Consider the following 14,420-nt stretch of genomic DNA (forward strand, 5'->3'; position numbering starts at 1 on the left):
AGAAGCCAGTGTAGAACCCTAAGACACAATGTGATATGATAATATCGTGTGTTTCAGATACTTTGTAGTCAAGTGACAGTGTTTTAGACCAATTGAAGAGCCTTTAAAACAGGATTATGAAAAACCTACATACAATGAGTTAAATAATCTAGCTTTGAGCTCAGAACAGTTTACATGGATTTATTCAGGTACTTGAGGATTTTTCCATTTGTCCTGGCAGGCTCACAATCTATCTAATGTACCTGGGGTGATCAGGTGACTTGACTAGGGTCACTAGGAGCAGTGTGGGTTTGAACCCACAACCCCAGGGTGCTGAGGCTGTAGCTTTGACCGCTGTGCCACACTCTCCTAACAAGTCCCAGTTCCAGCAGCAAGTCTTGGGACAAGTTTGGGAGGGAGAGTGTGTATAGGGGAAGAGTCAGGGGGACAAACAGCAAAAGAAGTCCAACATGGTCTGCAGTGCAAAAGTGGCAAGTGAGAAGCAAAAAGAAAACTGCAGACTAGTATGTACCAGGATCTCTTAGTTTGTAATAAGGTGGTAACATTTAACTGCATTAAATACAGTAAAACCTTGGTTTGCGAGTATAATTCGTTCCAGAAGCATGCTTGTAATCCAAAGCAATCGTATATCAAAGCGAATTTCCCCATAGGAAATAATGGAAAACTCAGATGATTCGTTCCACAACCCCAAAACTTTAATAGAAAATACTATACGTACTCGTATTGCAAGACTTTGCTCGTTTAGAACAGTCACTTCATTCTTGCAGAGAGAGAAGAACCATCAGCTCAGTTGTGTATACTGTACTTGCTTGTATATCAAATACTTTGCTTGTCTTGCAAAACACTTGCAAATCAAGTTACTTGCAATCCAAGGTTTTACTGTATTTGTTATAATAAACATAGCCTGCATCTAGTCTGCAGTTTTCTTTTTGCTTCTCGGAAGAGTCGGGGTGGGGGGGGGGGGGGAGGGGGGCATTACTGGCTCCTGTCTTGCAATCCATTTAAAGCTCAGCATTACTAATAGCTGCTATCCACAAGTAGACTGAATTGTTTTGTATAGAGCTGGATAAAATAGGAACAAAAGGACAATATAGTTATTAGGTTTTCTTTTTGTTTTCACAGGTTACCTTTGCCAACGAGCGGGTAAGTTTTGTGAATATTTTGTCTACTCTATAGTGCTACATTTTGAATATGTCTACTTTTTCAACATCTGTCTCATAGTCATTTTTTATTGTTAGACCTCAATACCATAGTAATAAAAATAACAAACTATTATTTATGTAACATACGTCAAGTTGGCTTTTGAGAGAATGAACAGGATTGCAGAGTTTGTCCAGAAATGTATCAGAAAAGGTAATTCCAATTTGTTTGAAGGTAGTAGCTTACGTTCAGTGTATGCGTAACTTATTTCATTGTAACTGAAGAAAGTTCATTTTACAGTTTATATTCACTCATTGGGTGACAAGGGTAAGTGAGGAATATGCTGTAGCATACAGATATCAAATTTTGCTGTAGGAGCAATTATCAGTCAGGGGCCTAAATTGGCATCTTTAAAAACTGACTAGGGATGAATGCCAAAATTTAAGGATGTAAAAAGTGAATGAGGCCAGGTCAGGGGAAGTAAATTACCGTATATACTCAAATATAAACCAATCCAAATATAAACCAAGGTGACCTTTCTCTTCCCCCCCTCCCAAAAAAGGAGGAAAAAAGGTTGACTCAAATATAAACCAAGATTAAAAATTTGGGTGATCCTGGTGAGAAAATCTACTTCAGCACTGGAGATATAAAACCAGAAATACATTTCCTTTTCTTTTAAACACAATACAAAAACATCTGCTATATACATTTCCCAAAGCTAACATATTTCAGTTAATCAATTCCTTTTTTACCTTTGTTGTTTGGAATTTTATTTTTTCCATCAAGTTGTTCCCAGTTTCTCTTTTTTCTGCTTTCCCGTCTTCTGCAAATTTTTCTGTTGCTGTCCATTGTTTCCTTCTATCATAGTCCAATATTTCTCCCTCTTCCTTTTCTCCCATTGTACAGATTCCTCACTCCCTTCTGTCCTGGATCAATCTCCCTTTTTTCCCCTCCTCATTCCTGCACAGCATTTCTTCCTCTCTCCTCCACCTTCATGTGCAACAGGTCTCCCTCTCTCTCTTGCTGTCCACCATCTCTTTATCTCTCATTCCCTCTCTTGCTTCAAAGGGAGTGGGGAAAGAGAGAGAGAGAGAGAGAGAGGAATCCAGTGTGCATCTCTCCCACCCCTCTACTGCCACATCCACATCCGTCTCTCAACCCCCACTATGCCCAACATTCCTCCCTCTTGCATCCCTTTCAATCTGTTCCACTGTTCCCTCTCTACCACCATATCCAACATTTTTTCCTCTCATCTTTCTCTCCCCATGCATCTGTACCTCACTCCTCTCCCTCCCTTTGCCCAAAAGTTCTCCTCTTTCTTCCATTCCCCATGTGCACCACCTCTCTTTCACGCACTCACATACTCATGCCCAACAATTCTCCCTATTTCTATCTGCACCTCAGCATCTTTCCCTCCTTCCCTCCATCCTATGTCCCAAGTTTGTGCCCTCTTCCTCTCTCCCTTTTCTGTCCGAAGTTCATGCCCCCTCCCTTCCTTCTGTGTCCCAAGTTTTTGCCCCCTCCCTCCTTCCAGCCTTTGTTCCAAGTTTGTGCCCCTCCCATGTCTCAATGCACTCCCTCCTCTATCCTAAGTTCATGCCCCCTCTCTTTCTCCATTCCTTGGTCCAATGCGTGCGTGGTCTGTGGTCTAACTACTTTGGTGTTCCCCTCACTTAAGACTGTACTGGAGCTGTCCAGGTCAGTTATCTCCTTCCTGCTGCCTTCCAGTTGCACTTCATTGCAGGGTCACAAGCCCTGCACACTGCACATGGCTGACCTGGAAACCTTCTCTCTGACGTTAGCTCTGATGTTAGAGGGAAGGCTTCTGGGCCAGCTACAGATGGCAGGCTTTGCTGCTTGGTGGAGGGGCGAATGCGGCTGGAGTGCAGAAAAAGGAGACGCAGAGGTATTGGAGTTCCTCAAGGTGTCTCCAATCCCACCAGCTCCCATCTTCTCTGAGATTCTCAGAGTGGCGCAGGAGCCATCAGGCCTTGAGCATGCATAGATGTTCAAGACCTACAGTGGCCCAGGACAAAGTATTGATGTCAGTAGAGAGAGGCCTTAGTTGAACAGCTACTGGAGGTTTTTATTAAGCACTGGAGCTGGTAAGGAGAAAGCAGCGATGGTGTCAGGGTAGAGTGGAGGACAGTGCAACATTGGGGGGCATACAGAAAAGTAGTGTCAGTCATCGGGGGGAGGAGATTGCAGGAGAGCAGCTCTGGTTGCTGGGGGGCGTGCAGGAGAGCAGCTCCAGTCATTGTAAAGGGAGTATAAAAGCATCGGCTTTCTGGTGGACTCAAATATAAACCCAGACCGCCATTTTGGGGCCCAAAAATCTCAGTTTGTATTCGAGTGTATATGGTTGGCACCCAATTTATAGACTGATGCAAATAAGACTGCATTAGAAATCTGTGCTGGATTTTTAAAGGGTTTTTATTTTTTACATTGCTAATTATTTTCACTGGCTTATTCTCTGACACTCATAGAATTCCTCGCTGGTCTGTGGTAGAAACCTCTACAACAGCTTTGTAAAAGGAGCCTCTTATAGCTGAAGTAAGAAATGTTGAAAGGAAGAATCAGGTCTTCTTTTACAAAGCTGTAGTAGAAGTTTCTACCACAGACCAGCGAGGTAAATGTTCCAACATTCATAGAAGCCAAACCGTGGCATCATCATCCAAGGAGACCCTTGAACCAGAGATCCCCCTGATCCAGCAAGATCCATGCAGCAGAGAGCTTCCAAACCACCACCATTTCCCAATATGGTGTGTGGTAGAAGATGATGTAAGGATGAGTCTTTAGTGGCTACAGGTGGGGTATTCCTGAGTCACTGGTTGGGGTGGGAGGGTGAGGAGAGAAAGTGGCTTGGTGAGAACCGATCCAAAGATCCTGGGTCTGGAGTTTCCTATCCAAGGTTCTTGGCCCTAGGATGCCTGGGTTAGGGGATCTGAGGTCTGTGGGCCTCCAACATGGTGATTATTTCTAGGGGTATCCACTTGGGGATTTTACCTATACAGACTGATTTTTAAAGTTTCTAATGACTTCCATTTAAGTCAGTGAAATGTCAAAGCTTTACTTCACCTCCAAAGGTGAAGTTGCACTGCTATTCGACAAGTAGTAAACTGGGCTAAAGGGCTACAAAAAGCAGAGACTTATATGAACATAAGTGAGGTAAACCTTGAAATATTTTCAGAATATGTTCACGAGGAGTTAAAAGTAGATAAAGTGATGGGGCTGGTTGGGATATATTCAAGTTTACTGAAGGAACTTAGGAGTTCTGGGGACTCAACTATTTCACCCATTCAATGCTTTTTTAGAGTCAGAAGTGGTCTGAAAGGCTGAAGGGCAGATGTGGTCCCTCTCAAAAATAAGTGGAAGAGATTAGAAAGTGCATGCCAAACATTTCAATTGATCCTTCCTTCAACCAAAGGAGTAAAATAGAGAATGACACAGGGACTGATTTTCCTGTCCCATCCCCTTGAGTTCTTTTCCTGTCCCTACCCCATTCCTGCAAGCTCTGTCCTCATCTGCTACTCCTTGGGTTTTGGCCAGGTACTAGTGACCTGGATTGGCCAGTGTGAGAACGGGCTACTGGGCTTGATGGACCATTGGTCTGACCCAGTAAGGCTATTCTTATGATCTTATATAATAGTTTAATAATAATAAATAGTTTATTGTTATATACCGCCAAACCATCAGTTCTTGGCGGTTTACACAATTGTAATTACATCAAGTAATTAAAATACAGATCCAAATAACAATGTCTTATAAAAGGAAATAACATAATTCAATAAAAGATACTGACTAACAAAGTACAACCCTAACTTATTCAAAATAAAAAATAAAAGATTATGTATACTAAAATAGTTAAGCAACTTTAAACCTTACTCCATAAAAATAATAAAAAAATCTGCCTATCATAATAATTTTGAAATCTGTTAAATATTGTATTGTTTAAATAGATAAGTTTAAAAATCTTTCCGAAATTGATGGTAAGTGAGAGCTGGAGTAATAAGAGCATTCAAACATGAATTCATTACTCCTGCTTGAAAAGCCAGTGTCCTATCTAAAAATTTCTTAAAATGGCATGCTTTCGCTGATGGAAAATAAAACCAACCGATTCTACGTATATTTTTTTTACATTTAAAAAATCTAAAATGAGCAACAAGATAAGATGGAGCTAACCCAAATAAATCTTTATAGCAAATACATCCAAATATAAACAACACTCTAGCCTCGAACGGCAACCAGTGATAATATGAGCTGATGTGATCATGTTTTTTTTAAATTAAAAATCAAATGAATAGCTGTGTTTTGAATTAATCTTAATGGACTAGTTGTTATTTTATAGCACCCAAATAAATAACGTTACAGTAATCTAATATTGAAAGAATTGACGATTGAACCAGTATTTTAAATGATATAAAATCAAAATATTTTCTAATGGTATGCAACTTCCAAAGAGTAATAAAACATCTTTTGACCAATAAATCTGTATGAGCCTTAAATGATAAAGTGCGATCTAATGTAACTCCTAATTTTTTAAAAGTAGGGACTATTGAATAAGTTTGACCATTTACCGTCAACATCGTTTCAGTAAGCTTATTAGGGCTAGCCAGAAAAAACTTTGATTTATCTGGATTCAATTTCAATTTGAAACTAGAAGTCCAAAATTCCACTTGTGTAAGAATGAAAGAAATCTGATTTTAAATTTCTGGTGTAAATGCAGTTAAAGGGATCAATATTGAAATATCTGCATAAATGAAAAATTTTACTTGTAAACTATAAAGAAAATGACCCAGTGGTGCTAAGTAAATATTAAATAGAGTTGGCGAAAGTGGTGATCCCTGAGGAACCCCACTTTCATTTACTCAGCAAGCGGACAACTGACCTGCACTAACAACCTGATAAGACCTATTTTTTAGGAAACCTTGGAACCAATTCCATACCTTTCCTGAGATTCCAATAGAATCCAAACATGATAATAAAATGTTATGGACAACCAAGTCGAAAGCACTGCTCAAGTCCAGTTGTAAGATTATTACTCTTGAGCCCGCTTTAAACAAGATATGAATGTGATCAATTAATGAGACCAGTACTCAGTGGCGTACCTAGGGTATGTGGCACCCGGGGCCCATCATTTTTTGACACCCCCCCCCCCCCATGTAAAAAAATTTTTTTTTTTTGCAATAACCATGAAATGGAATAAATGGTCAGAATAGAAACAGGCAGTGAAAATTTTCTTTTATCGAACCTCATATATGTAACCATTATTCCAAACATAACATAACATAAATTATGTCTAAATTGTCATGACATTAGAAGTACATATGGAGTAGTTGCAGGTGATGCTTGGGACAGTTCTGATTGTGTTAGTTCGGTTTTATGTGTTTTTTGAATAGAAGGGTTTTTATTTCTTTTTGAAGGTTTTGCAGTCTGTGGTTGATATCAATTGGTTGTAGAGTTGGGGGTCGAGTGTTGCAGCTCGAATGTCTAGGAGGTTGTCGAACAGTTTTTTTCTTTTGACGTTTTTGGTTGGAGGGTGTGTGAATGGTGCACAAGTTCTCCTATGTCTGTTTGAAGTGGATTGAATTATTTAGCTGAAGAAATTAGTTACCCCCCATTCCACACACATTAATTCTCTTCCATTTTTGTTCCCATTATAAAAAACACTGATAAGTTCCCAGAAAAAAAATACATTAAAATAAGAAGTGAAAACAAAGGCCCCTACAGATGAGAACATAACATAAGAATAGCCTAACTGGGTCAGACCAATGGTCCATCATGCCCAGTAGCCCATTCTCATGGTAGCCAATCCAGTACACTAATACCTGGTCAAAACCCAAAGAGTAGCAACATTCCATGCTACCAATCCAGGGCAAGCAGACACTTCCCCCATGTCTTAATAACAGATTATGGACTTTTCCTCCAGGAATTTGTCCAAATCTTTCTTAAAACCAGCTACACTATCTGCTTTTACCATAACTTCTGGCCACTTCATTTTTAAGTTTAGATCTTTCCTTTCAAACAGAGACCTTGCTAGATGTCAAATACAGCACAAGGTAACTTCACATGGACTTAGCTGTGCAGGAAATGTGAATCTCCTCATACACCCACCATATAGTGCAAAAATGTGCAAAGGTCTGTTTTTTTCTTTCAATCACTACATAGCCTAATGCCACACAAGCAGCGCTGTTAAAAACATATTCTGTAGGTCAATGCTAAGGATAACAAAGTTTCCTTCCTTGGACCAGAAGGAGATAAACCACTGGAAGAGATCCCAAAACAACACCCAAAGACCCACTCAGTGTGTGAATCAGTTGAGTGGAGTGGACTAACTGGGGGGTGGAAATGGGCCCGGAGTTTGCTCAGCAGAATTTCCCAGACCACCTCTTCCTCTCAACACATTGACACGCTGCCACCATCACCACTAGGAACACCTCACTGGGTAGGCCAGCTATGCTATAAACTTTATAAAACACATTATTATATTTTCTTATAAAGCACATATTTTAACTGACCTCTCTGACATCCTCAGCCTTTCCATTCACAAAAATAGAAGGAAGAAAAGTTCCCATTTCCTGCTGTCTCATGTCCCCGGCCTATACAATATTTTTTTTCTGCAGACCCTTCAAAAGTCTGACCAAATCCTCGTTTCACTTGCATTATAAAGTACTGAGGATGCCATCTCTCCCCAATCCCAGGTCCTAAAGTCTAAGACAGTAGCGCAAACTAATGCTGCCAGATACAGGAAAAAAATTTTTTTGATTCGATTCAGCCCTATTGAATTGGTTTTTTCAATTCGATTTTCCTGCCCAGTTGGGTGATTTTTTTCAAAACTCCTGGTGGGTTTTATAGCTTTTTCACCCCCTTTGGCTTCTCCTAACCATACTGGCGCTGTGGTGTAAATAAAATAAAGAAACAAAAAGGACTTTTCCTCTTTCTGTTAAATCCTAGCTCACGTTTGCAGTCCAACACCAGCTCTGGCAGGATACACATTTCAAATCTGACATGTTATAATCACAAAACAGAAAATAAAATTAATTTTTCTACCTTTTGTTGTCTGGTTATATTTCAAATCTTGTTGGTCCAAGGCTCTGGTTTTCTTCTGATAACTTGCTTGCCAGGGTCTCCTTCTTTCTGCATGCTAACCATCCATCTGCCAACTCTGTCCTCCCTTTCCATTTCCCTTCCCTTCCCAGGAAGTCTGGTATCTTTCCTTTTTTTCATCTCCCTCCACAGATCCACCTTTTCTTAAATACCCTTTCATCCGGCATCTCTCCCTCCTTCCCCACCATCCCAGAGTCCACCATCTCTCCGTTTCTTTTCCTAATTACCCTCCTATCCAGTATCTCTATCCCTCCTCCACACCATCCCTTGTGTCCAATTTCTCTCCCTTTCTGTTCCTTCCCTCCCTAAATCCCATGGTCCATCATCTCTCTCCCTCTCCTCTATTTTCAGACCCATTATTTCTTCCCCCCCCCAAAGTTTGGCATATGCATGTCTCTTTGAACACCCCCTTCCCTCCGTGTACTTCTAAATCATGGTCCCCCCCCAAAGGCCTGTCCCCCCTTAAAGGTCTGCCTGTCCCACCTTGAAGGCCTGCACCCCCCTTGAAGGCCTGTCCCTTCCCCTTGTAGGCCTGTCCCCCCCTTGAAGGCCTGCCTGCCTGTCCCCCCCTTGAAGGTCTGCACCCCCCGAAGGCCTGCACCCCCCCCGAAGGCCTGTCCCCCACTTGAAGGCCTGTCCCACCCCCTTGTAGCTTCTCCCCCCCCCCCCTTGTAGGCCTATCCCCCCTTGAAGGCCTGCCTGCCTGCCTTCCCCCCCTTGAAGGCCTGTCCCCCCTTGAAGGCCTGCACCCCCTTGAAGGCCTGCACCACCCCCCTCGAAGGCCTGCACTTCCTTGAAGGTCTGCACCCCCCCCCGAAGGCCTGTCCCCCACTTGAAGGCTTGTACCACCCCCTTGTAGCTTCTCCCCCCCTTGTAGGCCTGTCCCCCCCTTGAAGGCCTGCCTGCCTGCCTTTCCCCCCCTTGAAGGCCTGCACCCCCTTGAAGGACTGCACCCCCCCCCGAAGGCCTGCACTCCCTTGAAGGTCTGCACCCCCCCGAAGGCCTGTCCCCCCCTTGAAGGCCTGTCCCACCCCCTTGTAGGCCTGTCCCCCCTTTAAGGCCTGCCTGCCTGCCTTTCCCCCCCTTGAAGGCCTGTCTCCCCCTTGAAGGCCTGCACCCCCCTTGAAGGCCTGCACCCCCCCTTGAAGGCCTGTCCCCCCCCTTGTAGGCCTGTCCCCCCCCTTGTAGGCCTGTCCCCCCCCTTGTAGGCCTGTCCCCCCCTTGAAGGCCTGCCTGCCTTTCCCCCCTTGAAGGCCTGCACCCCCTTGAAGGTCTGCACCCCCTCAAAGGCCTACACCCCCCCCTGAAGGCCTGCATCCCCCTGAAGGCCTGCCTGCCCCCCTTGAAGGCCTGCACCCCTTGAAGGTCTGCACCCCCCCCCGAAGGCCTGTCCCCCCTTGAAGGCCTGCCTGCCTGCCTGTCACCCCCTCCCCCTTGAAAGCCTGCTTGCCTGCCCGCCCGCCCCACCCTGAAGGCCTGATGCCCCGACCCACCCCGAAGGACCGCTCGCCCCCCTGGCCTCCCCGCACCACCTATGAACAGCCGCAGCAGGATTGCGAAGTCAGCGTCAGCGATCCCTGCGCTGCTTCCTGCGCCACGGTCCCGCCCCTCCTCTGACGTCAGAGGAGGGGTGGGATCGCGGCGCAGGAAGCAGCGCAGGGATGCTGACGCTGACTTCGCGATCCTGCTGCGGGCTGCTTCACAGGTGGTGCAGGAAGGTCAGTGGGGCGAGCGGTCCTTCGGGGGTGGCGGGGGACTGAACGGCAAGGCCGGGAACACCCCCTTAGGGCTGGTACCCGGGGCGGCCCCCCCCCCCCCCCCCCCGCCCCCCCCTAGGTACGCCACTGCCAGTACTATCTCTGTACTAAATCCTGATCGAAAACCAGACTGATAATTTTATAAAATTTCAAATTTATCTAAATAGTCCACAAGTTGTGTATTGACTGAACCTTCAATCACTTTTGTAAATAATGGAATAGAGGCAATTGGTCTAAAATTAGCTATATTAGTAATAGATTCTTTCAAATCTTTTACAATAATGACATGATCCACTCAAACATTTTTGATTTTAAAGAAAACGGTGCAGTTCTCATTAACTTTGAAGGGCAATCATCAAATTGACAACTTGTTTTGGCATACTTAGAAAATAATTTGCAAAAGGTTGCCCAATCGGGGGAATTATAAGCCTCAAACACTTTAAAATCATAAGTGCTTGAGATTTGTCTGGTTAAGGCAGAGCTTACAGGAATGGGACAGGGACAGGGACAACAACAAAACTCGTGGTGATGGAGAAATTGAGTTCTTGCTGGGTTGGGGACAAATTTGTCCCTGTGTCATTCCCTAGTGTAAAATACAAACACATATTTAACTCACTACTCACCTACCTTGGCACCAAGACCTGGAAAAATCTTCCAATAATTATCAAGACAGAACTTAACTACCTCATATTTCGAAAGAAACTCCATCAATACTTAACAAGTATGCCCTCCACAGCAACCTACACAGCATTTCACCTTCCAGAAACCACACAAGCTCTCTCCCCAAATTCTATGTAACATAATCACGCCAATCTACTTGTATCTAACTCAACTGTATTGTACTTTAAACTGCTGTACTGTAATTCTAATGACAGCTCAATGTTCCCCTCTAATGAATGACTACTACATCTCCTATCTCTGGTAACTACCTCATAGTATACAGCTTACTTTATATTTCATTGTTGTAACTCCTAAACATAATGTAAACTTCTTGATTTGTAAGTTGCCTTGAACCTAGATAGGCATAGAGCAACCCAGAAATTGAAGATTAGTCTGATTTCTGTGGTAGAAACACTGCTAAAACAGACGGTAGCACAGTTTTAGTCAGCATGGCTTTACTAGAGGTAGGTCTTGTAAGACAAATTTGATTCATCTCTTTGACTGGGTGATCCAAGAGTTGGATCGGGGAGAGCACCGGATGTGCCAAACTTAGATGACATGGTTCTGCATAAGCAATTTATAAGCAAACTGAGTGCCTTGGTATAGCAGACATGGGCAACTCTATTCTCAAGGGCCGGAATCCAATTGGGTTTTCGGGATTTCCTCAATGAATATGCATTGAAAGTAGTGCATGCAAATAGAACAGAATGCTCCGGGTCAGCCACATGCAGCGTGCAAGAGCAACTGTTCGCTGCACAGCAAAAAAAGCGCAGCTGGCTCTGAAGATAAGGAGCAGCCAAACTGGAAAGAAGACGGACAGACACGTGCTTGCAGGGGACACAAATTCTTCATGGACCAGTTTCAAGTTTTAAGTTTATTATATACCGCCTATCAAGGTTATCTAAGCGGTTTAACAATCAGTTACTCAAGCATTTTCCCTCTCTGTCCAGGTGGGCTCACAATCTATCTAACGTACCTGGGGCTATGGAGGATTAAGTGACTTGCCCAGGATCACAAGGAGCAGCGCTGGATTTGAACCCACAACCCCAGGGTGCTGAGGCTGTAGCTTCAACCACTGCGCCACACACTCCTCCAGCAGGAAATATTTGCAGACTGGCACAGTCTGCGGACTGGTGGTTGAAGAACCCTGCTCTAGAGGATGGTGATAGGGCTCCATTAATGTTCAGCAGTGGTTTCCAAACTCTACAGAAGATTAAAAAAAAAAAAAATCCCCTATAAAAACAGCAGTGTTCTCAGCTTGGACAGCATGTTATCGGTTGATTTTGCTACTGTAGTCTTTTCTTTCCACTGACTCCCTGCAAGCTGAGTTATAGCATCCTATTGGCTTGCATGGAATCGGTAGGAGGTAGGGATTGCTGCAGGGCTATTCCTTTCATGAAAGCCAGTTACAGAATGTGGGATTCAGCCTGTGCAGACCCAGCCAAGGGGAGGACTGGCCTGGAGCAGAGATAATAAACAGCACAGCAGGAAGGATACCCAGGTCACCTGTGAGCCTGCAGAGTGAGACAGGCGCCAAGACTGATGTAAGGGTTGGGGATGGGAAGGAGTGAGAAAGAAGAGGGAAAAAGAAACTACAGTGCAGATGGGAGTGAATGGGGTATGCCAGACTGTCCCCACCCTGTCTGTCCTTTATATTCATTCACTTATCCAACTTCCTCACACACACACAAACACACACCATGTAATACCCGACCAGCTCACTCACATCTCATCCTCCTCCCACGCACATTCCACACTCATTTATACACACAGTAGGGAATGAATGGGAGCAGGGGCAGAGATTTGCTTTGTCTGCATCTGAGGTCATGTGAATTTTCAAGACCTAAAATGGGGTCACTTCAGGGAACAGTTTGGGAAGTACTGGTGTGTAAGTGCTGTACTGCTTGGTTACAATGATTCCTCTCCAAGGGGCCTACAATCTAAGTGCAGGGGGTGTGCATGAGGGCTTGGAGCAGTGATGGAGAGGGAGATTCAAACTAGAGTCTCCAGCTTTACAATCTAAGTGCATTTACTGCAATTCTCATTTTATGTAATGGGACCCATTTACTCCTGTTAATTATTTCTAGAGCACTACCAGACATATGTAGCGCTATACAGAGTCACAAAGGAAGACAATCCCTGCTCAAATGAGCTCACAGTCCATCAATAAAGACAGACAAACAGGATGCCAGGTAGTAGGGGTTCCAGTTAGAGGGGATGGTTAAATTGCTGGTTAGGGTGGTGAGCAGAGGGCAGTGGGGAATAGGGCTATGAGTTGAAGGCTTTCTCAAGGTAAGGGAAGGGGTGTGATGCACAGGCTCAGGTAGTTTATTTTAGGCATATGGGGCAGCGAGAGATGACAGGAACGAAGTCTAGAATTGGCAGTGGAAGAGAAGGGTACAGATCAAAGCAACTCATCTGAGGAGCAGAGTTCTCGAGGAGGCATGTACGGAGAGACATGAGAGGAGAGATACTGAGGGGCTGCAGAATGGACACATTTGTAGGTTAGTAATAGGAGACTGAACTCTATACGAAAGCGGATAGGGAACCAGCGACATTTATGTTTATTGAGAGCTTCTATATTGCTACTAATGACTGGGAAGTCAATTCAGAGTTGTTTACATGTGCTTCTGTAGAGGTGTTGCAATACATGGGCTCTATACAGAGTTATAATGGACTTCTGTAGCGGTGTTACAATACAGAGTTATTAGAAACATAGAAACATAGAAAGATGACGGCAGAAAAGGGCCACAGCCCATCAAGTCTGCCCACTCTATTGACCCACCCCATTGAGTGCTAGTGACCCAGTTCCTTAACTTGGCCCTTGTAGGGATCCCACGTGTATGTCCCATTTATTCTTAAAATCAAGCACGCTGGTGGCCTTGATCACCTGCACCGGAAGTTTGTTCCACTGATCTACCACCCTTTCCGTGAAGAAATACTTCCTGGTGTCACCACTAAATTTCCCCCCTCTGAGTTTGAGGGGGTGCCCCCTTGTGACCGAGGGTCCCTTGGGAAAGAATATATCGTTTTCCATCTCGACGCGACCAGTGACGTACTTAAATGTCTCAATCATGTCGCCCCGTTCTCTGCGCTCCTCCAGGGTATAGAGCTGCAGTTTGCCCAGTCTTTCTTCGTATGAGAGACCCTTGAGTCCGGCGACCATCCTGGTGGCCATCCGCTGGACCGATTCAGCTCGAAGCACGTCTTTCCGGTAATGTGGCCTCCAGAATTGCACACAGTATTCCAGATGAGGTCTCACCATGGTTCTGTAGAGTGGCATTATGACTTCAGGTTTGCGGCTGACAAAGCTTCGATTGATACATCCAATCATTTGCCTTGCCTTAGATGAGGCCTTCTCTACTTGTTTAGCAGCTTTCATGTCTGCACTGATGATTACCCCCAAGTCCCGTTCCTCTGACGTTCTAGCTAGCGTTTCTCCATTCAAGGAGTATGTTCTGCATGGATTTCCGCTGCCGAGATGCATGACCTTACATTTATTAGCGTTGAAGCCCAGCTGCCATGTCGAGGACCAGTTTTCCAGCGTGATCAGATCCTGCGTCATACTGTCCTTGAGGTTGCTTTCACTTACTATGTTACACAGTTTGGCATCATCGGCAAACAGTGATACTTTACCCTGAAGCCCCCGGGTTAGGTCTCTTATGAATATGTTAAAAAGGGATGGTCCCAGGACTGAGCCCTGCGGCACTCCGCTAGTCACCTCCGAAGTCTCAGAGAGGGTGCCGTTGACCACCA

At 44.5% G+C, this 14,420-nt stretch overlaps 1 protein-coding gene across 1 annotated transcript in view; it reads left to right on the top strand.

Annotated features, from left to right (window-relative positions):
- Positions 1–14,420, top strand: part of COL28A1 (collagen type XXVIII alpha 1 chain) — a 312,775-nt gene that overhangs the window by 16,671 nt on the left and 281,684 nt on the right. The window contains exon 4 of the mRNA XM_033931029.1: positions 1,123–1,143. Within this exon, the coding sequence (XP_033786920.1) occupies positions 1,123–1,143 (21 nt within the window). The remainder of the gene's footprint in view (positions 1–1,122; positions 1,144–14,420) is intronic.

Source organism: Geotrypetes seraphini, chromosome 2 (assembly GCF_902459505.1).
Source record: "Geotrypetes seraphini chromosome 2, aGeoSer1.1, whole genome shotgun sequence".
In the NCBI taxonomy this organism is placed as follows: Eukaryota; Metazoa; Chordata; class Amphibia; order Gymnophiona; family Dermophiidae; genus Geotrypetes; species Geotrypetes seraphini.